The 23,462-nt window shown below is 35.5% G+C and overlaps 1 protein-coding gene across 3 annotated transcripts in view; it reads left to right on the top strand.

Annotated features, from left to right (window-relative positions):
• Nucleotides 1-23,462, top strand: part of LOC150107066 (epidermal growth factor receptor kinase substrate 8-like) — a 379,016-nt gene that overhangs the window by 128,899 nt on the left and 226,655 nt on the right. For all 3 annotated transcript variants that reach the window (XM_090393423.1, XM_090393421.1, XM_090393422.1), the window contains exon 6: nt 1,190-1,354. In XM_090393423.1, the coding sequence (XP_090249549.1) occupies nt 1,190-1,354 (165 nt within the window). The remainder of the gene's footprint in view (nt 1-1,189; nt 1,355-23,462) is intronic.

Consider the following 23,462-nt stretch of genomic DNA (forward strand, 5'->3'; position numbering starts at 1 on the left):
AAACAATCGTGATATAACTGAGAGCTTTTTTCACTAAGATTTCTTTTACTAACAGTTAACCTCTGGACCAGCTGGCGTATCCAAAGGAGAGGATTTCCAATTCTGAAAGGTTTTGAATCAGATGTGATTATTTTTGTTGTAGGATTCTGTATGTCCAATATAATTTTTAGGAGCATGACTAAGTATTTTGACAAGAATTATTACCTCTTTGGATGGAAAGCCATAATACCTTTTCGCAGCTTGTTGAAATAAATTGAAGGTAAAAAAAAATTGCTTGGAGAAATCTTTATTTGTTTCATATATTTTCCTCAAAATTACTCATTTTCTGAATGAGTCAGGGCTAATATGCTTCTTCAGAGAAAGTGTTCTGTCATTGAGTTCAACAATAGAACACTTTCATAATGACAGTCTTTGATGAGATCCAGTATGATCCAAGATCATTGAAATTTTTTGTTGTTGTCTGTATATGGAAGCATTCAGGATACCTATTGGCATTTGGATCCAAGACGAGGTATTTGTCAGAAAGTTACTACTACCTAGCCAGGGGCCAGTGCAGGTTCTTTGAAGTGCTGTATGTTTGTAGATGTGTGCGGTCATGAGCCAGTTTGCCTGGTTTGAGAAATGAGAAACTTGAGTTTCTGGGAAGAAAAATCCTCCACCTGTATATGAAACTGGCTAACTCAGCTTTAGTTGCAAAGACCCAATAAAGGTTTCTTGTACCATGGATGGGGATCGAACCCAGGCCTTTTCGACTGAACGTCTCCATAGAAATTCTTTAAAACATCTGTATTGACAGGCCATATACTTAATAAGAAAGCTGTTTTTTGATTATAGTGCAGTAGCAAGTGAGATCATGTGTAATGCAGTTATTTCTAATTGTATCTTTTTGCAATATCTGTCACTGTTTTGTTAGAATATGAGGGCTTTATCTTATACAGCTGAATAATTTAGATATATTTGCCAAGGTGAAGTGTTTTTTCCAGTCTTGTCTTCTTGATACAACTCTTAAATTTAGTGCAATTCAAGATGGTCAGTATGAAGAAAGATCATTTTAGAAATTTCTTCTCCAGATATTAAGTATGAATAATCATTTCATGATGAGTTGGCATCTAGAAGAAAGTTTTATCATGAATTAAGTTCTTTCATATTTTGTTATATAATTCAGTTGTAGTTTTTTTGTGTTTCTTAGGATATTGTTGAAAAATTTCCTATGAATTCAATCAGTGATCCAACTGCCTATACTAGTGATGATCCAAGAGAGCTGTACAACAATATTCTTATATTTATTGTGAGAGAAGACCCAAAGAACAAAAGTCCTGGTGAAATGCATATCTTCCAGTGTATAAAAGTATATGTATGTAATAACTTTATTTTTTTCTTTTATTGGATTTAGATTGAATTCTAATTTTTCTAATTAGTGTATTTTGATTTAATGTATGTTCAGCCACATTTGAAACTTTTTAAATCAAACTGTAGTGCAAACAGCAGGGACTGGAAGCTGAAAGTCATGTCGTTGAGTCAAAAAAAAAACAAAAAAAAACAGAGAGAGAAGAGTTTTGTTTCTTGATGTCATCTAGATGATATAAATAAGAAATCAGTGGAAATGGAAAGAATTCAAAGAAATCTCTTTCCTAAGAGTGGGATGTTACAGATGTTAAATGTGAAATGCAATCTGTGCTCACTGAACTATGGAGGTGCCATTGAAATTCTTTGAAACATCTGTATTGACAGGCCATATACTTAATAAGAAAGCTGTGTTTTTTATTATAGTGCAGTAGCAAGTGAGATTATGTGTAATGCAGTTATTTCTAATTGTATCTTTACACAATATTTGTCACTTTTTTGTTAGAATATATGTTAAGATATTATTTTTTAGAAAAGTTTATAGAAAATATCTTCATCACTTTAAGAAACAGTAGATGGTCACTGAAGAATTCATAATGACACGAACTATAGATAAGTCCTTACTGAATTCAGCAGTAAAAATGCAATGCTCGCTATTATAAATGATCCAAGTTCAAATAATCCATTCTAGCAGACTGAATTTAATAGCAGATAACAATAAAAATTCACTCCCTAGGAGTTGTAATTTTTTGAAAGAGTTGTATTTTTGCGGCAACAGATGAGAAAAAAGATCATCAAGCCTTAGCTGAGAGGTCGTCATCTCTCTCTCTTCTGATGTTTATAACTCTTGCATCAGTGACAAGGAGAAAGTAAATATGAGCTTAAGTTATGACCAGTAGCTTGGGCAGTGTACCAGAAGGTCACATTTTAAAAGATTTTTGAGTCTGTTTTCAATTGTTTTATATTCTTTTTTTGTAGGTATTTTACATTTTAGTATATGAAAAATAGGCTGGAAATTTAGTTTATAGCCAACTATGATTCTCTTCATTTTTACCAGGGACTTCTTCAAACACTTGCATGAGAATTAATAAAAACATAAAATGGATTTAACTTACATGTATATTTTTATTAGTATAAAATATTCACCCTGGTATCAAGGACATCTTCAGTATGACTTTCAAATTAAATAACAAGAACAGAAACTGGTATATTCAACAATGACATTTATGAACTGCACATACATGATGTAGTGTCTTAAAGTTCTACTGATCTTTTCTAACACCCATTCATTTGTATGCCTTTCAGTATACGACATCCTCAATAGCCTTCTGTAACAATAAATTACACAATAACCACAGTAATTAACTTTAATGAAATGAAAGTAACAGATAATAGAAAGGGGGATGGTAAATCCCTTTATGTTTTAAAAGCCGGGGTACGAAACTCGGATCGAAATCCATAGAGTTTCATGCCGGAAAACTATCGGCAGGCCCAAGTGTAAATGATCACTTGGGTAGTATCACACCAGGGCAACTCCGAGCAAAGGTGGAGCAAGCTCCCTCACTAACTTTAATATTCTTTCATAATGTAAAAGCCTGCTTCTAAGAGATGTATATATATTGTTTTTACATTATGAGAAGAGGTCACTACCCAAACTAGTTTCAACCTTTTTTGAGGTCTCATCAGTGAGTAGGTAGCCCTGGAATATCAAGGTTTTAAGTGAACATGAACTTACATACCTCTACTATCGAATTGCCAAAGTGGTGTACTCCTATATTTAATGTAAATTACAAATTTAAAAAGCCAAAAGGCTATTTTACTGGCGAATAGCCTTTTGGCTTTTTAAAGAAAGTACAGATATTTCGTACTGAAAATAACAGTACATCATCAGTGGGTAGAAATGGGAATGCAAGCTACATACCACAGTTGGTGGTTTACCAATTAAAAACTGTTGCCACGTTCTAGAAATTAGTATTAAATAATATTAAAAACTTTTTGATGGTTACATAAAATAAGAATCTCCCAAACTTTTTTTTTTTGGGGGGGGGAGGCAGTTGTTCTGATTCAGATTTGGCCAATGTAAAAGGCTTTGCAACTTTCTTTGAAAAGGCATTCATATTTAAACCTATTTCTATGGAGAAGACGAGCTTGATCTCACTGGATCCTGTGTTTAGTGTCAATACTATGTTGTGTCAGACCAGACTTTTGAGGTTTCATGTATTCGATATAATACTGATTCATTAATTCTTTTTTCCACTGACTGCAGTGTGTACTGATGATGTACTGTTATTTTCAGTATGAAATATCTGTACACTCATTTAATTAAAGTTAATTACTTTGGTTATCATGGAATTTATTGTTTATAGTCATGCCACAGGTACCTTTTAAAGATTAGACAATCTAACTGTATTAAGGTTCTAGTAAATATAACTTTAACAAATTTAAAAAAAAAAAAAATATATATATATATATATATACAGGGTGTTCGGAATAAATTTGACATATTTATAATTAATTATATTTTTCCGTAAGTTACATGTATTAACACACACTTCTCTTCATTTAAAAGTTTGGACCCTTCTTCATTCATATACAAGATGTCAGAAAGGATGGATAGCTGGAACCCACCTGAATCATGGAAGAGAATAACTTGTATCATGATGATTCGTGCCCGCCATCAAAATAAGGATATTACGACTGCTGCCCAATGCTCCCTGAATACAGTAAAAACAATCAGGCACGAACTAGAGACTTGCAATGGTGACTACGAGGATGTAGCAAGAAGAAAGATCCCTAGCAGACGATCTGATTGCGTTCGTACAGCAGAATTCCTCGCAAATCTGCAGGAACAGGTGTTGAAGAACCCTGGCATTGGAATTCGGGCTTTGTTCGTGGAGTTGCTAACTGTAGTCAAGCCCTGGATAACAAGGGTAGCCAATGGTAGGCCGTATGTATGGCAGCAGGATTCGGCCCCTTGCCACACCTCTGGGAAAAGTCAAAAATGGTTGTCTGAAAATTTCTACGACTTCACCAGTCCAAATGTTTGGCCTCCAAACTCCCCAGACCTTAACCCCATGGATTATTTTGTATGGGGCGCAGTTGAAAAAGACACCAATCGCACTTCCAGTAATACAAAAGCCCAGTTAATGGATAAAATTAAAACAGTTTTTGCGGCCCTTCCCAGGGAGACTGTAGCATCAGCTTGTTCGAGGTTCCGAAGCAGAATTGAAGCTGTGATCGATGCTAATGGTGGTTATTTTGAGTAAATCTTGTTGATAGTATTGTAATTAACTCTGCCTGTAATGTTTTTTTGTCAATTCATTAAATTTAATAGATACAAAGAAGATTTTCTTTTTCCTTACGAAACTGTCAAATTTATCCCGAACACCCTGTATATATATGTAGATAGATAGATAGATATAGACAACAGTCAGAGACTTGTCTAAAATCTGGAAGGATTGATCTATCTACATGGAAAAAAGTTGAGGATTTTGGATGCAATTGTTTTTCCCATATCAACTTATGGATGTGAGACTTGAAACCTAAAGAAGTCATATAAAAAAAGGATATCTGCTTTTGAGATGTGGTGTTATAGAAGGCTATTGAGGATGACATATACTGAAAGGCATACAAATGAATAGGTGTTGGAAAAGATCAGTAGAACTTTAAAACTCTTTAAAGATATTGACAGAAGAAAGTTAAAATATTTTGGAACATTGAAAGGAATGAGGGACTCCTCAGAACAGTAATAGAAGGAGGTAAAGTTCCTGGAAAAAGTAGGAAGGGGTAGACCGTCAATGAGATGGATGGATGGTGTGTGGAGTAACTGATCTTCAGAGAGTTGAAGCCTCTAGAAAAGCATACAACAGGACTACATGGCAAGGACTGATGTGGCACATCACCAAGCAACATGGTGATTATACAGCATCTGTGGATGTCCAATGAACAGATGATGATGATGACTGGAATTTATAAAGAAGAACTATTTCCTATAATAGGGATAATTTAAGTCCATGTTTCTATTTAGATTCAGTTGATGTAGCAAGGTCTCACGACTTTCTCAGTATAAACTTTCTAAGAGATTATTACTTTTATGGAGAACTTTAATTTTCTTCCAAAGAACTCAGTGTATGGTGGTGATAACGTGCATTGCAAGTCCTGATTGCTCTTGCTTATGGAATTGAGTGTAATTCAAATGTTCATCATGATGCACAGCTCCAGATCTACCTGTTTGGACAAAATATGATAATACACACTACAAGAAATTTGATACACTCCAAGGTGAGCAGAAGTTTATCTTTACCTGAGCCTAGAAAAGTAGATATCTTGTTGATAGGATGGAAGGACACCCCCCACGAGGTTCCTAACCCTTTTATACCATGACCCTACCGGCACCTTCTGCAATTAATCCCCCACCCCCCACCCCACCGATGTCTGGATACACTTTCTGTGACCAGTTAGGGTGGCATTTTTCTGTCGAAAATTCCCGTAGGCCGTGTGCACATGACTGATTCGTGGCGATGTCCAAAATCGGGAACTTTGACCAGGAAACAAGGTATGGTTTCCTGCTAGCCCTATCAGTCACATTTATTAAACTTTATCAGCTTACCAAACTTTTCTAAGAATTGACATAAACTTACAATCCCTTGTTTCAATTGTTTAACAGCGAACCTTTACATGCAAAATTCTTACGATCAATATTCTATAATTTAATTATCTTATTTTCATCATATTACAACAAATTTTCTTATGTGAGTTAACAAATACTCTCAGTTGTATTTCACACTTAGATGCAAGCATATTTTCTTTTTTATTAAAGGTTCCTACTTGTTAATTGTGACAAAATTAAATTCCTTTTAGGAACTTTATCAATCGCAAACTATAACACAAGGAGTCGACAGATGTCCACTTTCAGCAACTCTTTTTAATATTTATCTGAATGAAATAATAATAAAATGGAATAAAAATTTCCATCAAGGTATTTCATCAAACTTTCTCCAATGAACTTAAACACTCTCCTTTTTGCCAATGACCAAGTAATAATTATAAATTCTGAAGAGATAACTTACAGAAAGGCATTTTAAATTTAAATGAGATAGCCAAAGATTATGGAATGATAATATCAACAGAAAAATCAAAAACGATGGCCTTTAAAGCACAAGACCCAGTAAGAACTAAAATAGTAATAGATAACAAGATTTTAGAACAGGTGAATTCATTTAACTACCTAGGATGTATGATTACATATGAAAATAAGGAGGAGTTGATGTCTTAATGGTGCCAGATTTTTGACAGGATCGTGTGAACTTGCATCAAAACATTAGGAGTTTTGACATCTACTCCTTATTCACAAATGTCCCCCTCAAAGAAACCTTAGAGCTAATCCAAGCTAAATTTCCTCCCGATATCTCAGCCCTATTTCAGTTCACAATAAACTCAGGCTATTTTGTTTGGCAGGGAAAATTCTACAAACATATAGAGGGGACAGCCATGGGTTCTCCACTCTCCCCACCTTTGGCCAACTGTTATATGGAGACTTTTGAAGAGAAAGCCTTAAACTCTGCCCCACAAACACCAATCATATGGCTTCGCTATGTTGATGATGCGTTCGCTATTTGGAAACATGGCTCCGATGCATATGCCTTTTCAAAATCGACAAAACTTAAATACAGATCTCTGTTATATTCCCATGAGTTCTCAACTATTTGTCGTAAAGTGAAGATCTGATCCTGACAGCCTCTATTCGGCCTGGATACAGCTTGTTCTTCACCAAGCTTTTCTTCCATAATTCTTCTCAACCGATTCTCAAGTATACTTGCATAGATCTTGCCAGGAACACTCAGTAGGGAAATACCTCTATAATTCTCACATTCAGTTTTATTTCCCTTTTAATATATGGGTATTATTAGAGCTCTACTCCAATCATTCGGAATTTGTCCCTCTGTCAAGAATTTCTGAACTATGCAGTGCAGCGACTGTAAGACTTTTATATCACCATACTTCAGCATTTCTGGTTGAATATCATCTACTCCTGCCTTTCCACATTTCAAGCCTTTGATGGCTTTTTCTACTTCAAGTATGGATATGTATTCCTGACTATATCTGTTGAGTGTTTTTTACCACTGTGCTATCACTGCTTGTTTCATTTAACAATTTTTCGAAGTAATTACTCCATACTTCAAGTGTATCTTTTTCTCCTGTTTTCATGTCATCTTTATCATCTCTAACTCCTTTTACAGCACTCTTTCCTACATTTCTAAGCTTCAACAACCTCCAGAATATTTTGCCACCTTCTTGATATTTATTTTCTATGTTCTTGCCAAAGTCCTCCCATGACTTTTGTTTAGCTAGTTTTACACAGTGTTTAGCTTTCTTACATTTGTCTCTGTATTCTCTAAGAGAGCTTGTGCTCTTAATTGGCTGACTTATTTGCCAGGAACTTTTCATATGCGTTCTTTTCCTTCACTGCCTCTTTAACTTCCTGTGTCCACCATGGAGTTCTGATTTTTCTATCCTTGTAGACAACCTCACCACATGCCTCTCTGGCTGAATCAATCAGGGATTTCTTCAAGGTTTGCCACTGAATCTCCAAGGTTTGGTTCCTGTTCTCAAACTCTTTCATTTTTTCTTCAATAAGCTTTGTGTATTTTAGTCTACAGTTCACATCTGAGAGCTGCTGAACTTTTATTCGCTTTAAAACTTTGTTACATGTTATTCTTTTCAATATGAAATTCAGTTTTATCCTGCTTATGACTAAATAGTGATCACTTCCAATTTCAAATCCTCTGTACACCCTGGTGTTCTGCAGCAGGGAAAAAACATCACTATCAACAATAACATTGTCAATGAGACTTTTCTTATTCCTTGCCGCTTCTCTCCATGTGAATTTGTGCACATTTGTATGTTGGAACATGGTGTTAGTAATAACCAGTCCATGTCCTGAGCAGAAATCCAAGAGGTATTTGCCATTATTATTAGCTTTGCTCTTTTCTCCATTTCCCAAAATATTTTTGTATGTCTGACAATCATTTCCTACTCTGCTATTTAGATCCCCAACAAGAAAAAAATTTTCCTTTTTCATTGTGTCAGTTGCTTTTTCTAAAGCATCAAAAAATTCCTTTACTTCTACTTTAGTAGAACCTTCTGTGGGACCATAGGCACAAATAAGTCTCATTGTCCAATTCCTCATTGTGATATTAGCCCACATCACTCTACTCGAGACTGACTGCCATTCAAGAAGATTAGCCTTATATTTTGTGTTGAATACTATGGCTACTCCTTCTTTTCCTTGATTGTCATTGCCTGAATATAACATTTTGTATTTATTGTTCAGAAAGATCTCACCAGTTTTTGCCTTTTTTGTTTCAGTCACCCCTATTATGTCGATTAGGTACTTATCTGATTCCTCAGATAGCTCCATTTCTTTGCCATTCAGGCTTCTTATGTTGATAGTACCGATCTTTAACTCCGGTGATGTTGAGTTGGGGTGTGCTTTCAGATTTGTTCAAGTAGCTGACTTTTCGCTGTTCGCCCTGGTTCCCTGGTGAAAACAACGGGGGGCCTTGTTTAACCAGGCGATGCCCCAGCCGGCATGAAATTTTGTCATGTTGTACCATCATTTTGTATATTGGTTTAAGCCAATAAGAATACAATTTGGTTCAGCTAAATCCCAAATTTCCAGTCCATCCTCGTTTGTTCAGTATCCAGATAGATACCCAACAGGGTGCACCACGAGAAGGTGAGGATTGGACATTAGGTCAAAAGCCCTGGTCGGTTCTCCGCATCTCTTTAAAGGCTTTGTGGAGGTCTCCTCTCAGTTATACACATTTGACCCTTAAGCACCCCAATCCGTTTCATGTTATTTATTAATTGTGATGTTTCTATATGTCAAGTTACTTGTGTGAGAACTGAGAATGCTGGTATTATATTGGATAATGGAGATGAGTTCTTGGTAGAATGAGAAATGAAAGTACTTATGTCAATAAGAATAGTTTTTGCAGTGCATTCTGATCATGTCTGAGTTAGGATGAAAGCAGGCCTTCTTCTATGGGAAATATGCGGTAGAAATTGGCATTTCTGTTTTGGAATGATTGTGTAAAGCATGAGCTGTGATGTATCTGGTCTCTATCAAATTGTGATCTTAACTGCATATGATTAGTCTAGTTAGTCTAGTTAGAGTTAAATTTTCTAGTAAGCGAGAAAACGATCACTTGCAGGTGGTATGATCAGAAATTTTTGTTGGTACTTGTACAATAAAATGAGAGCAAATGACATGTTGTATCTTTGAATTGGAAAAATGGAGTGGATCAGCCTGCTGATGCTATGTAGGTTGATCTCTGAAAGGAATGACTGACGGGGAAGTTGTGCTGCTGGGAGTATGATTTGGAAAAGAAAAAAAAAATTAAAAATGTTTCACATTTCAAAAAAAGAAAAGAAAAAAAGGTGAAAAATGCTATTATTACTTAGGAGAGAGTGATAAAGGCAGCCAGTGAATTACACAATATGAAGAAAGAATATTGAGATAGGGAAGATTATAAAGAAGGAAGGGGCATATTGTTAGACAGTCTCTAACTTGATATTAGAATTTCCTTGTCCTCTCAGACAGAAGAAATTGTGGGGGATATAATTAAAAATGCTTGACATTTTGGGTTTCAATTGAAAAATAGCATAGTTTGTGTAATGGAGGTGGTAATCGACTTTGTTTTGTTTAGGCATTATATTGGTGAAATATATTTTAACAGTTTTTGAATGATTAGCTTTTTTTTTTTTTTCCCTATATTATTTTTTATTGTACCATAGAATATAGGAAATAATGAACTCAATATACATGTAAATTACCAACTATAGAGCATTTAATAATAGAAAAACCCCCCCCCCCACTATATTTTGTTATGAGTATCTTATCACATCATCAGAGTGAAAACAAAAAGAACTGGCAGTCACATGAGGCAAAAATTGATTGGAATGACAAAGATGTTATGGAGTTCTTCTACTGTCTCTCTAGCCAGTCATATAACAGTATTAGGAACTCATGGGAAACTGTAAACATAGTCATTAACGCAGCTATAAACGAACTTAGACAGTGGCCAATAAAGTGCAAAGCTCATTTCAGGGATGTAAAAGTTATGTAAAGAGAAAGTGTAAAAAGAAATAAATGTTGAATTATAATATTTGCATAAAAATTGTTCATAGAGTACATATATAAATGGCATGTTGGCTAAAAAAAAATAAATTACTAAATATATGTAAAAAAAAGAATGAATAGCTAAATCAACCTATAAATACGTGTGTGTGTGTGTGTGTGTGTGTGTGTGTGTGTGTGTGTGTAAAAACAGCATTTGTGTGTATACGTTACGGTAGTGGCTTGTACATAAGCAGTGCAAAACGGCAGCACCCCCAAGGAAAAAACAGAAAAATTTAATTTTGTTTGTGTTTATAAATAATAACAATATTTACAACATTAAATAAATGCAATATAACATGTTAAAGGTTACAGCATATATTTCGACGTTGACTGAATAATTAATAATTGGAATTGTTCGATTAGCGCTTTAGATTATGAAACAAATAGACACTGCCCTGCAGTGTCGGAATTATCACTTTCGGCTAGTTGAGGCTAGACTCGCTGATATTCATTTGCACGTATCACTGCACATAACAAGCGAATCCGACACTGCTTGTTGAGCAGTGTCGCTACAGATAAATTGTATGCTTGTACATGTTATTTCTGAGATACGAAGCTTTCATTATAATAAATTTAGTTTAATCCTTTATCCAAGTGTAAGCAAACAAAGTTTGTGCCTGAAGTATCTTCAGGACTGAGGCAACTTGTGGTAAAGGTGGACCAAACCGGTCTGGGTAGTGACCTTTCCCTTAATGCATAGCATTATACATGTCTGCAAGGAGACGTGCTTTGCATTATGGTAGATACTAAGACAGGTAGTGATGAGAGCTTGGTCCACTTTTAGCAACAATTGCTAAAGGTGGACCAAGTTATTTATTATAGTCTAACCAAGTGGAAAAAACTTCCAACATCTTTCTCTAAATCCAGAGTAATTTAATAATAAGGTGAGACATCTTTTGTCAACTCGTATAGGTAAATATGACTTCTCCGTTGCTTCCACCTTAGTGTCACCACCTCTGGGTCCCACTGATGAGACCTCAATAAAGGTCGAAACTGGGTAGTGGCCTTTCCGTTAATGCATAGCATTATACGTGTCTGCAAGGAGATGTGTTTTGCATTATGATAGGTACTAAGACAAGTAGTGATGAGAGCTTGGTCCACCTTGACCAGGAGTTGCCTCAGTCCTGAAGATACTTCAGGAGCAAACTTTGCTTACATTAGATAAAGGATTAAACTAAATTTATTATAGTCTAACCAAGTGGGAAAAAACTTCCAACAAGAAACTTTTATTATCAGTGTGTGATCGTGGTGAGGGTGAAATATTTTTGCCAAAAATTCTCGAAGTATGTAAATTTACATTTTCTCGAATATGTAAATTTACTCAATAAATTGGTTACTGATTAGGAAAAGATGAATTATTTTTCTTATTTTATATATGCAGCACCCCAACTTAAAATTTATTACATACAAGAGAATATTTTAGCTAAGCACGTATAATAACCCTTAAGTCAATTTTATCACAAGCAACTCCGAATTACTCAGTTGTGGCTGTTACTTTACTTAGCTCACACCGGTTTGATTTGTTTTTATGAAACAGTGCATTGGCTAACTAACAAAGATCAGGCAAGCTATTAACAAAACTAAGCATGTTTATTTTAACTTAGATAATTTATATACAAACGTTATGAGACATATCATGTGCCTGATTCTCCGCACACTCGTTAAAACAACCCACTTAAAGCATTTAGACAAAGAGATTATTTACACTCAACTTATTAGACACATGGATGGATTTTTGCACGCATAACCTTACTCATTATAAATAATAAAAGGCAAAATTATACTATATGCATTCTAAGCATTATATAACACAAGCACTATTCAAGATTACAATATTCTATTATACACATTGAAACTGACTTTCGGCTTTCTGACCTCTTCAGCACATGATGCTGTTAATAATTAGTGGATTTTTACATAGAAAGGATATTCATAGATATTACCTACCATAGAGATGATCTCTGTTTAACAATTATATTTTATTTATTTCAGAGTGTACCTATTTGTTATTATATGCACAAGGGTTCACTCCAATTAGTGCAATGATCTTAACTCTTTCTTTCAGAATCCAAATAATCACTGACTCAAGACCAAAATACAAAATACAAAATAAACACATTTAATATAACAAAAACAATATATATACACTTCAAACAAATATTACATAACTAACTACAAATTAATTGGATACAATGCCTTTTAAAAAATAAACTTACACATAAGACTAGACTAAACACTTTGTTTTCACAATGACAAAATGTTCATAGTCAGTTTCTCTCTGTGTCAAGGCCCTTTTCCGAAGATACATGACTTTATTCTTCATTTTCACAGGATCCTTTTTCTTCACTCATGTAGCACACATTAATTCTTCCTAACTTAATTCTGTTTCTTTTCTTCAGTAGAAATAATAGTCAGATCTGGCATCCTTAATACAGATGAAACTTCCTAATCAGAGTTTTCTTGAACATTCCTTTAGAACGTAAATAGCAAATTCTTCTTTTATTCACTAAATGCTTATTGACAGTCTTAACTCTTCCCATTAAAAAAAAAACTTACAGTTCTACGATTCCCTTTTCGGAATCTACTATAAATCTTTCAATCAGTGTTTCCTCCAATATTCCGTTTAAAACGCATATAGCAATATTTTCTTTTATTTATCCACATACTTATTCCACATTAAAACTTAATAGTACCATGATTCCTTTTTTGGAATATACTATTAAATTTCCTTCGACTGTCACATAAAAAAACTTAAGTTCCTCCGAACATAAATATCTGCCGGCCTGTGTTCTAATTTTTCTTCCGAACGCTCCTTGTTTACTCTCTTGTTGCTTCGATACCGAACTTGTCAGCCATCAATCACACATCAAACTTCTCAGCGAGCATGCTCCATGAAACTGGTTAGCAAGAAGTTAGGTATAAATAATGGCTGACATGTCTCCGTTAGCGACAAGAGAGAATGTCTTCATAAAAACAAAAAACTTAATATTTTAAATTACAATAAAATTCCCATAAGTAATACAAATATCAAAATTGGTAAGTACATCGATTTTTTAACTTCTTTACATATCACTTTTGACAAAACAATTTCCATAACGGGCACATCGCAAGTGCCAACAATGCATGTTATGAAACTAAAACTAATAAACATTCTAACATAAACAATACGTAAAAATATTCAGAATTTTAAATTATGATTATTTTTACAATGCCATTAGTTAAATAGAATCAACATCTATCATCTGTACACATAATCTAGGCTATTAACATAAAGCAATTTATTTACTAGCTCACTGTACAGTCCTGAATCCAAAAAGGTTAAGGGTGAATTCTGCTGGTTTGTTTCTTAAACTTGCGTGACGGCTGTGATCGGGCACTATCTGACTGTAGTCGTCTGGCGTTTCCGCCCTTGTAACAGTAACGCATTTCTTTGGTGATGTCAACAACTGGTTCAGCTGCGACAAATCAGCATGCACGTCAGTCAGATAGTGCCCGATCACAGCCGTCACGCAAGTTTAAGAAACAAACCAGCAGAATTCACCCTTAACCTTTTTGGATTCAGGACTGTACAGTGAGCTAGTAAATAAATTGCTTTATGTTAATAGCCTAGATTATGTGTACAGATGATAGATGTTGATTCTATTTAACTAATGGCATTGTAAAAATAATCATAATTTAAAATTCTGAATATTTTTACGTATTGTTTATGTTAGAATGTTTATCAGCATGCACGTGGATCGGTACATTCATTGAAGAATTTTACAGAAGAATATCTTGAAATTCGGCCTTTTCTACCAGCAAATCCTCATGATCTCCAGAACTCTTCCCCTCCTCGAAAAGCTTGCCACAGGAACAAAAAAAAATAAGAGAGAGCTTTCGCCCCTCAATCTCCACCTTTTATATCATTTGCCGTCCCTTGGCCTTCCTTCCGAAACTTTCCAGATTTATTGGAGGCTCCCTTACGTCATCCACGCTTATGTTAGATTTTGGCAGCAAAACTCATATAAACCGGTGACCCTTGAGACTGTTGTTGACTTTCAGTTTACTAGCCTAATTCTGTCTGATCTTTTTACTTACAATTGCTTGTGGTTCTACATTCAGTTATTCTAATTATATCACAAATTTATTACATTACAGTGGGTTACATACATTTCTAATTATATGTATTATATGTAAAATCAATATAGGTGAAAAATATTTTTATTTTTCACCACAAGAGATTTTACAAAGGCCTACCCTCTCTCAAAAAAAAATTTCATAAAAATTTTTTTTTTCTTAACCCAGTGTCTGCACATTTTCTGGGGAAGACATGACTTGATTTTTCCGATGTACCATTTCTCTCTGTATTTTTATTGTCAGATCTCACAGCCTTGGTGTCACTTTCTTTTCCATACCCAAAATTTTTCTTACCCACAGTTGAGATACTCCCACCTCTTATGTTTAACCTTCGGGCAGTACGCATTATGTCTCATCCTACTCCAATTGTACCTAGGAACTCTAATATGGGTCTCCACAACATTTTTCCTGTTCCACATCGGTTGGTTAGAAGTTTGTTTATCCTTTTAGGTCTCTCAATCATATTCAGCTTGATCGTGCCATGTTTAAATTTTCCTAATGGCTCTCCCGTTTCTTCCCATTCAAGGCTTCCAAGTGAATGTTCCCTTCAGATGATGGACTTAATGAAGAGTCAGTGTAGTCATTGTGATATTCTTCTTTATCCCTCTCAACCTGCTCAGTAAGTCTGAACTTATAGTCACTCTTTTGTTCTCTCTCTCTCTCGTCAAGTGTTCTCTCTACTCGACCTTCTGAGACACTGATTCCCTTTCCTGAACGTTTGTTACCCATTAGGAAAATCTCATTTGCAGCAAAATCGTAAGAGAACTTGTGTTTCCTCTAGAAAGTCAGTTCCTAAAATTATTTGCACGCTTGGCAAGATGTCCTAGTGAGGATCAATAACTCTTGCAAGACACAAATTGAACTCTGGTAAATAGAATCTAACTCTTACTCTCTTTGACGCACATATCCCAGGTGTTGAAATTCCCGTTAGTTGAATTGGTCTCTTCAGTTCAGATGTACCTTTCCTTACACGGGATTTTATTTTCTGAAAAAAAACTACCTGTTATGACAGAAGCCTGGTAACCTGTATTTAATAGGATGTCACAAGGCATTCCTTGAATTTTGACCCTTATGGTCATTTTGGATTTTTTTTTGTATTCTCTTATCTTGTTTTCTCTCTCTTCCATGGTCTGTTCATGATAAATAAGCACAAGATTTGACTCATGTCTATTATTTCTGTTGGCGGGTCTCTTATTCCTAAAACAGTTCCGAGCCATGTGACCATATTTGTTACAAACATAACATTGGGAGGCTCTTTTCTGACCTTTTTAACTCATTATTCCTTTCCTTTTGATGTGGAGTTATTTCAGAAGTTTTTGCTGTTAGTTCCTCCAGCTGCTTAATCACCACGTCAAGCAACTCCATCATAGGCTGTTGCAGCCTTTCTACCTCCGGTCTAATTATTGAATGTAATTCCTCCAGGTCAGTAGGTTTTTTTTTTTTTTTGTTTTGGGATGGTTATCTCATTTTCAGTTATATGCTTGATATTAAACACATTTCCTTGTCCCTCCTCCCTTTCCTTATGATCTTTCATGGACTTTCCTTTATTTGTACTTGAGTCCTTCTCACACTTAACTTCACAAGAGGAATCATTTGTCTTTTTTATTACATGAAATTGGCTGTTGTTAGAAGTGGGATGAATGTCTCCAAGCTTCTCCTCTCTCTGTCCTTCACAGCAAGTTAACATTCCTCTAGATTAGTGATCCTCTTTTTGTATGTGGTCTCCTTTAGTTCATCTTTGATTCCTAACCTGAACTGGTAGAACACTGCCCAGTCAAGATGAGGTTTATCTTCATTGGAGACGCTTAGACTATTTGCAGTGGTCAGTAGTTTATTGTAGAAGTCCGTTACACTCCGCTTCTTTTCTTGACCACACCTCTGCAATTTCCAAAGGTTTGGGCTTATGCTTCTTACTGTGGAGAACTGGGAAATCAAGGTGTTCTTGAACTTAGTGTATTCAAAAGTGTCCCTAAGTATCGGGGACGATACAGTGTTCTTGGCCCTTCTGACTAGTTTGTTCCTATGTAAAATTAACAGTTGGAAATCTGACCACATACCAACCCTTCTCAGCTCCTATGCGAAACTAAAAAATGCTAAGACGTCGTCATTGTCGTCACCAGATAATTGCACGATGACAAGGTGAGGGTTTATAGTATACAAAAATTCCTTTTCACCCATCGTGGTATTATTTGATGTGTTACTATTCGTAGCTTCACTATTCATGATTTTTCTAACCAAAAAGTTTCTCAAAAATTAAGATTTATACTTGTACAAAATTTTGTACAAGGATTTGGTCCCAGCTAGAGGCTTTTCCTAAGTTTATTGTACTTAGCTTTACTTCCCCTTTCAGTGCCTTTAAGTACTCTCACTCATGCTAGTACCATAAACTTAGGAAAAGCCTCTAGCTGGGACCAAATCCTTAATCTATGTTGCTATTCTCGTTGAAAGGTTTAGACGTTGGTTATACATTCTTACTAAATAGCTTAAGGAAATTACAACGTATAATAGAAAATACATTAAAATAAATTTTAATTTTACAGGAAGTGTATTAAAATTTATTTTAATGTATTTTCTATTATACGTTGTAATTTCCTTAAGCTATTTAGTAATAATCTACGTCACTATAATTCAATTGCGTTATATAATGCATAAAACATGTATAGTATAATTTTGCCTTTTATTATTTATAATGAGAGTAAGGTTATGTGTGCAAAAACCCATCCACTTGTCTAATAAGTTGAGTGTAAATAATCTCTTTTGTCTAATGCTTTAAGTGAGTTGTTTTAATTAATGTGTGGAGAATCAGGCACTATCCGACGATAGTCGTCTGGCGATTTCCTCCCTTGTAATAGTATACTGTATTTCTTCAGCGATGTCAAGAACTGGTTTGGCTGCGACAAATTAGTACATACGTGGATCGCTACATTCATTGAAGAGTTTTACAGAAATACAGCCTTTTCTACCAGCAAATCCCCATGATTTCCAGAACTGCTGCTCACGGGGCCCCGACTCTTCCCCTCCTCGAAAAGCTTGCCACAGAAACAAAAAAATAAGTGAGAGAGAGCTTTCACCCCTCAATCTCTGCCTTTTATACCATTTGTTGTCCCTTGGCTTTCTTCCAAAACTTCCCCAGATTTACTGGAGGCTCCCTTACGTCACCCACTCTTATGTTAGGTTTTGGCAGTAAAACTCATATAATCTGGTGACCTTTGAGACTGTTGTTGACCTTCAGTTTACTAGCCTGATCCTGTCTGATCTTTTTAGTTACAATTGCTTGTGGTTCTACATTCAGTTATTCTAACATTGTATCACACATGAATTACATTACATTACAGTAGGATATGTATTTCTAATTATATGTATTTTATGGCCTATGTAAAATTGATATAGGTGAAAAATATTTCTATTTTTAACCACAAGAGATTTTACACAGCTGCCACTGATGAACCATTTTGTTCATTTTTCTATATTAAGAATTATCTGCATGTTAGCACAAGAAAAGTATATTTAATATACTGCCAGATATTACAGTTTGAAAATGACAAACTATCATCAGTGGGTAGACAGAAAACAGTTTTTTACAAGGTAGAATACAAATAACTGATTATTCAAAATTAGAACGAGCAGCATGATGTTATTATTATCAGACCTCCAGGGAGTCAAGGACTCATCGAGGGAGGCTATAAATTACCCAACCCAGATATCATACCTTCCCTTAAATTCATTTATGCTAGATGCACTCACTAACCCCAAGGGCAAATTATTCCACTCACTCGCTGCTCTCGGGGAGAAAAACCTAGCTCTTACCCCTTTCTTGACCGAGAACAACATTAACTTCCATGGATGCTCCCGTGTTCTCTCCCCGCCTTCCATATAACGAAAAATAACGAAAAATGAATGGGTGTTATAGCATTTGAAATGCTATAACACCCATTCAAAAGTTTATAGACACCTCTATCATATCACCTCTCCTTCTCCTGTTAACCAGAGTCTGTAATCCACATAATCGCAGTTTGTCCTCATAATCTAAATCCCATAATCTAGCATATATATATATAAAATGATGAGCCTTTTTATGTAACGTTTCTATGTAACGTTTTTGTGTCAAGTTATTTGAAACGTTTTGAAACTCAGGGGCTACTCCGAGTGTCGAGTCTTCAAAATTCGAGTCATCAGAATTCAAGGAGAACCGCCCTACCAGTCCGGAACTCAGGGGTTGGCTGGCAGAGGGGGGGGAACTGCCCCTTTAGAGTTTTCAAAATTCGAGTTCAAGGAGAACCGGTTTGCCAGTCTGGAACTCGGGGGGGGGGTGCCAGGGGAGCGCAGGGGCTACCCCGAGTGAGTGTCGAGTCTTCGAAATTTGAGTCATCAGAATTCAAGGAAAGGAGAACCGGTCTATCAGTCCGGAACACGGAGGGATGGGCGCCAGGGGGTGGAGTCCCCTAGTCAGGATATAATCTTTGTAACTCTTCCTTGCACCCTTCTACAGCTTCTTTATCCCCTTGGAACCCGGGAGACTAAATCTGCGCACAGTAATCCAGGTGTGGTCTTATCAAAGCCTTATAAATAGGCAAAATTACTTCCTTATCCTTACATATCAAGGTTTGCTTCAATATACACCAACATCCCTTGCCTCTTCAGTTTCTTGTAGCATAACTCAGCTAATATAATATGCCGCTGGAACGCTAATCACGTCAAAGTGCATAACTTTACACTTACTAACATTAAACTGACAGCCATTTTCATTTGCCCAGATTTCCAGTCTATTCAAATCATTTGGTAATTGCTGAATATCAGCAGCATCCCTTATTGCCCTGCCTATTTTAGCATCATCAGCAAACAATTGCACATCTAATGATAGACCCTGCTTGATGTCATTAATGTACAGATTGAACAATAATGGACCAAAGACTGAACCCTGAGGTACACCACTGGTTAACTTAATCTAGCAGATTCACACCCACTGTATACCACTTTTTGATATCTGTGTGTTAACCATCCCCTTATCCAAGTCAATAAATTATATTCCAATCCCATATTCTGCAGTTTACGCAACAGCCTGTCGTTTGGTATTCTATCAAATGCCTTAGAAAAATCCAACATTATCATAGTGTATCCATTCCCTTTATCCAACTCGGCCGTAACATTGTTATAAAATATGAGCAAATTGCTAAAACACGACCTTCCTTTAGTAAACTCATGCTGTTCCCTGCAGAGTGTAGAATGATTGTCTACCCATTTCTGTATGCGAGTTCTTACCAACTTCTCTAAAATCTTCACTACCACACCAGAGATACTAATAGCTCGGTAGTTAGACCCATCAGTTTTTGCACCACCCTTGTGAAATGGAACTATCATACATTCTTTCCATTTCTGAACTGAGAGTCATTATACAAATGTGTGAAAGGCTTAGCCATTTCAGCTGAACATTCCTTTAGCAGACAGGCTGATATTCCATCTCTTCCTATTGGCAAATTCTTATCCAGGTTATGCAAGAGCTCTTCAACCTCATTTTCATGGACCTCTAACACTTCTCCAACATAGAAGTAGCACTGTGCACTATGCTACATACACCTGGTTGATATATCTTAGCAAAGTGAGCACTCATTAACTGAACAATCTCCTTGGCTTCCAATACTCGTGTACCATGTGCATTCAGTGAAGTTATTCTTCCACATTCATTCTTTCTTTTGCTTGCGGCATAACGATAAAATTATTTTTGATTGATTTTAGCTTGTATGGCCAATTTCTTTTCATACTCCGTTTTAGCTTTTCTCACAATACTCATTACTTTTATGTCCTGAGATTTATATATTTCATAACTCCTCTCACTCTTATTCTCATGATATTCTTTCCACGTCATCTTCTTCTTCTTGTGGATCTCTTGCTTAATAAAGCTGCACATCCATTTCACTCCCAACCTATTTATTCTTCGAACACATTGGGATACATTGAGATACCGCCTCATTCAAGCACTTTTTCGAAGATTCCCATGCAATGCTGACATTTTTCCCATTCAGTAACTGATACCATATGACCAAAGATAGTATTCTTCTAAGTTGATCATAATTTCCAGCTTTGTAGTTCAGCATGTAGCTTGTTTTAATCAGAGCATCAATACAAGTAGATACTTCCCAAGAAAGTACACCATGATCACTGTCACCAATTGGTGGTAAAATAGCCATATTCTTGACAGAGATCCCTTCTGAAGCTGTGAGCAAATCCAACACTCTTTGACCTCTAGTTCCTTCTTTCACATGTTGCTTGAGAAAGTTGTCTTGCAACTATTCAATAAATTCCTGTTCTTTCTTATCATTAGATTTCACTTCTACCCAATCGATGTTTGGAAAATTAAAGTCACCCGTAATGATCATTCACTTGGTACCCATGAGGCTAAATTGGAGATGCATTTCTTCGTCCCCTACAACTGAGTCTCCAGGTCTGTAGCAACACCCCACCATATATTTCATTCTGTTAACTTCCACTGGGATATTGTTACCATCATTGTTTTCTTGTATTTTTACCCTAACTGGACTTAAGTCATTTGATATCATTAGTAGCACTACTCCTCCTCTCCTATCTCTTCTGTAATGTCTAAAAATAGTATGTCCGTTATACTCAATCCCACTTACCATATCTGATTCTGATAGCCAGGTTTCACTAATGCCAACAATCTTAGGCCACATCTTATTCAATAAAACAACAAACTCAACCCCTTTGTTTCTAATGCTCCTGGCATTTGTGTATAGACAACAAATTCTGACCTAGCCTATTCTTACAATTAGGTATGCAATCTATTTGGTTATATCGTTAATCACAATATCATACAAAAAACTTAATTTATAAAATCATACTAAAGATATCATCCTGATTCTCCACTAGAAGGTCTTCATTAAAAAAATAAAATAAATAAAATTAATGTGTTATTCGGATCAAACTTTCCCATATTTTTGACACAGATAGACAGTCATTATGATCCAGGTTAGGGTGGTGAAGTAAGGTCTCAGCACTCTCTTTGAATAGGCATTCGAATTTATGCTGACAGCTATGTAGAAGGTGAGTTTTGGATCAGAGCATGTTGTGGTTTGTCTCTATTCCATGTTGCATCAATCCAGACTTATTGGATTTGTTGTGAAGAATATATGATTGATGTTCTTGTATTCTTTTTTTTATAGAGCATCCAGTTTGTCCAAAGTAAGAAAAATGGTAGTCACATGGAACTTGGTATACACCAGGAAGAGACATAGTTGAGCGTTTATCTTTAGACGAGGGGAAATAATTGGATATTTTATTAATAGGAATATATAATAGGACTATAGCTGTTAGATCATATTTCTTTAAAATTCTTGAAATTGGTTCTGAAATTCTGCAGATATGAGATTTTAACTTGACTTATTGATTTTTTGTTGTTTTGGTTTGGCTTATAGGAGTCGAACAGATGTTGTATAGTCCTTTAAGAGAAGCCATTTAATTTCATATATTGTTTGATAGTATAAAGTTCTTTCTGTAAATGATGGGGAACTGAACAATTAGTTCTAGCTTGTTGGGTTAAACATTTGATGATTCCTGTCTTTTGAGAAGGATGATGAACAGATTGTTTGAGAATGTAACATCCAGTAAAAGTGGATTTTCTGTGGACTGATGTTGTTAAATTACTTGATGGTGAGCGGATGAGAAGGATGTCTGAAAAGGATAATTTGTTGTCTTTTTCATTTTCTATGGTGAATTTGATACGAGGGTGTAGAGCATTGATTTTAGCTAAAAAGGAAGGTAATGAATCTCTGTTATGAGACCACACTGCAAAAATGTCGTCTATATATATATATATATATCTATATATATAAAATATATATCTATTTATATGTCTATATATATATATATATATATATATATGTCGTCTATATATATAAAATAAAGGTTGAGGGTATATAGATGAAAAAAGGATGTCTTCTAAATGCTCCAAATAAAAGTTAGATAGAGCAGGGGAAAGTGGACTTCCCATGGCAGTTCCTTCTACTCGGTTGTAGCATTTGTTTTGACACAAGAAATATCAGGAGTGCATTACGAATCCAACTAATTTTACGATATCTTGTGGGAAGGTGTCACTAAGTAGTTGTAAAGTCTATAGGAGAGAATAAATGACTACTATTTGGGGTTTTTTTTTTTTGGTCAAATTTATTTTAAAACAAAGTTATACCAACTAGTTTCACCAGCTGTGGCTGCTGGCTTCATCAGGGTAAAAGATGTATAAAAATAGTAAGAATACTTAAATGCTAAAAACTGTTAACACTCAAACCATAAAATAAACCGAATACAATTGTGTTTTTTATAAAAGCAGAAGAACTCGTACATCACACACATAGTGTGTGTATGATCTGCTAGTTGTTGTGTTGGAACAATTTGTAGTTGGCAGCAAAATTCAGTTCTGGCATGTTGAAAGATCTAATAAGGGTCTTCCAGATCTCGGACAGAATCAGTCCTTGGTTTCTATTAAGGTTTTGTTCTGAACGGAGAACTGTTGTGGCTTCTTTTATAATTCGGGAGCGGAAGTCCTCCTCTAAGTGGGGCATTGAGCTTTTATCCCATTCTATAATGTGATTAGTCCTAGCAAAATGAAAGGCTAACCCCGATTTGTCTTCTCTATTATTATTGACATCTCCTATGTGCTCCTTCTTCCTGATTTCAAAACTTCTTGAAGTCTGGCTCATTAATTCAAGCCGCACGAGCAATGTATGCTGTTAACTCCGGCATATTTAAAAAATGGATAACTGTCTTTTGGAGATCATAAAAATTGGCGAATGGTCTGTACAGGTTTAAA

Source organism: Typopeltis vanoorti, chromosome 5 (genome assembly GCF_054136105.1).
Source record: "Typopeltis vanoorti isolate ZY-2024b chromosome 5, IOZ_Tvanoo_1.0, whole genome shotgun sequence".
Classification (NCBI taxonomy): Eukaryota; Metazoa; Arthropoda; class Arachnida; order Uropygi; family Thelyphonidae; genus Typopeltis; species Typopeltis vanoorti.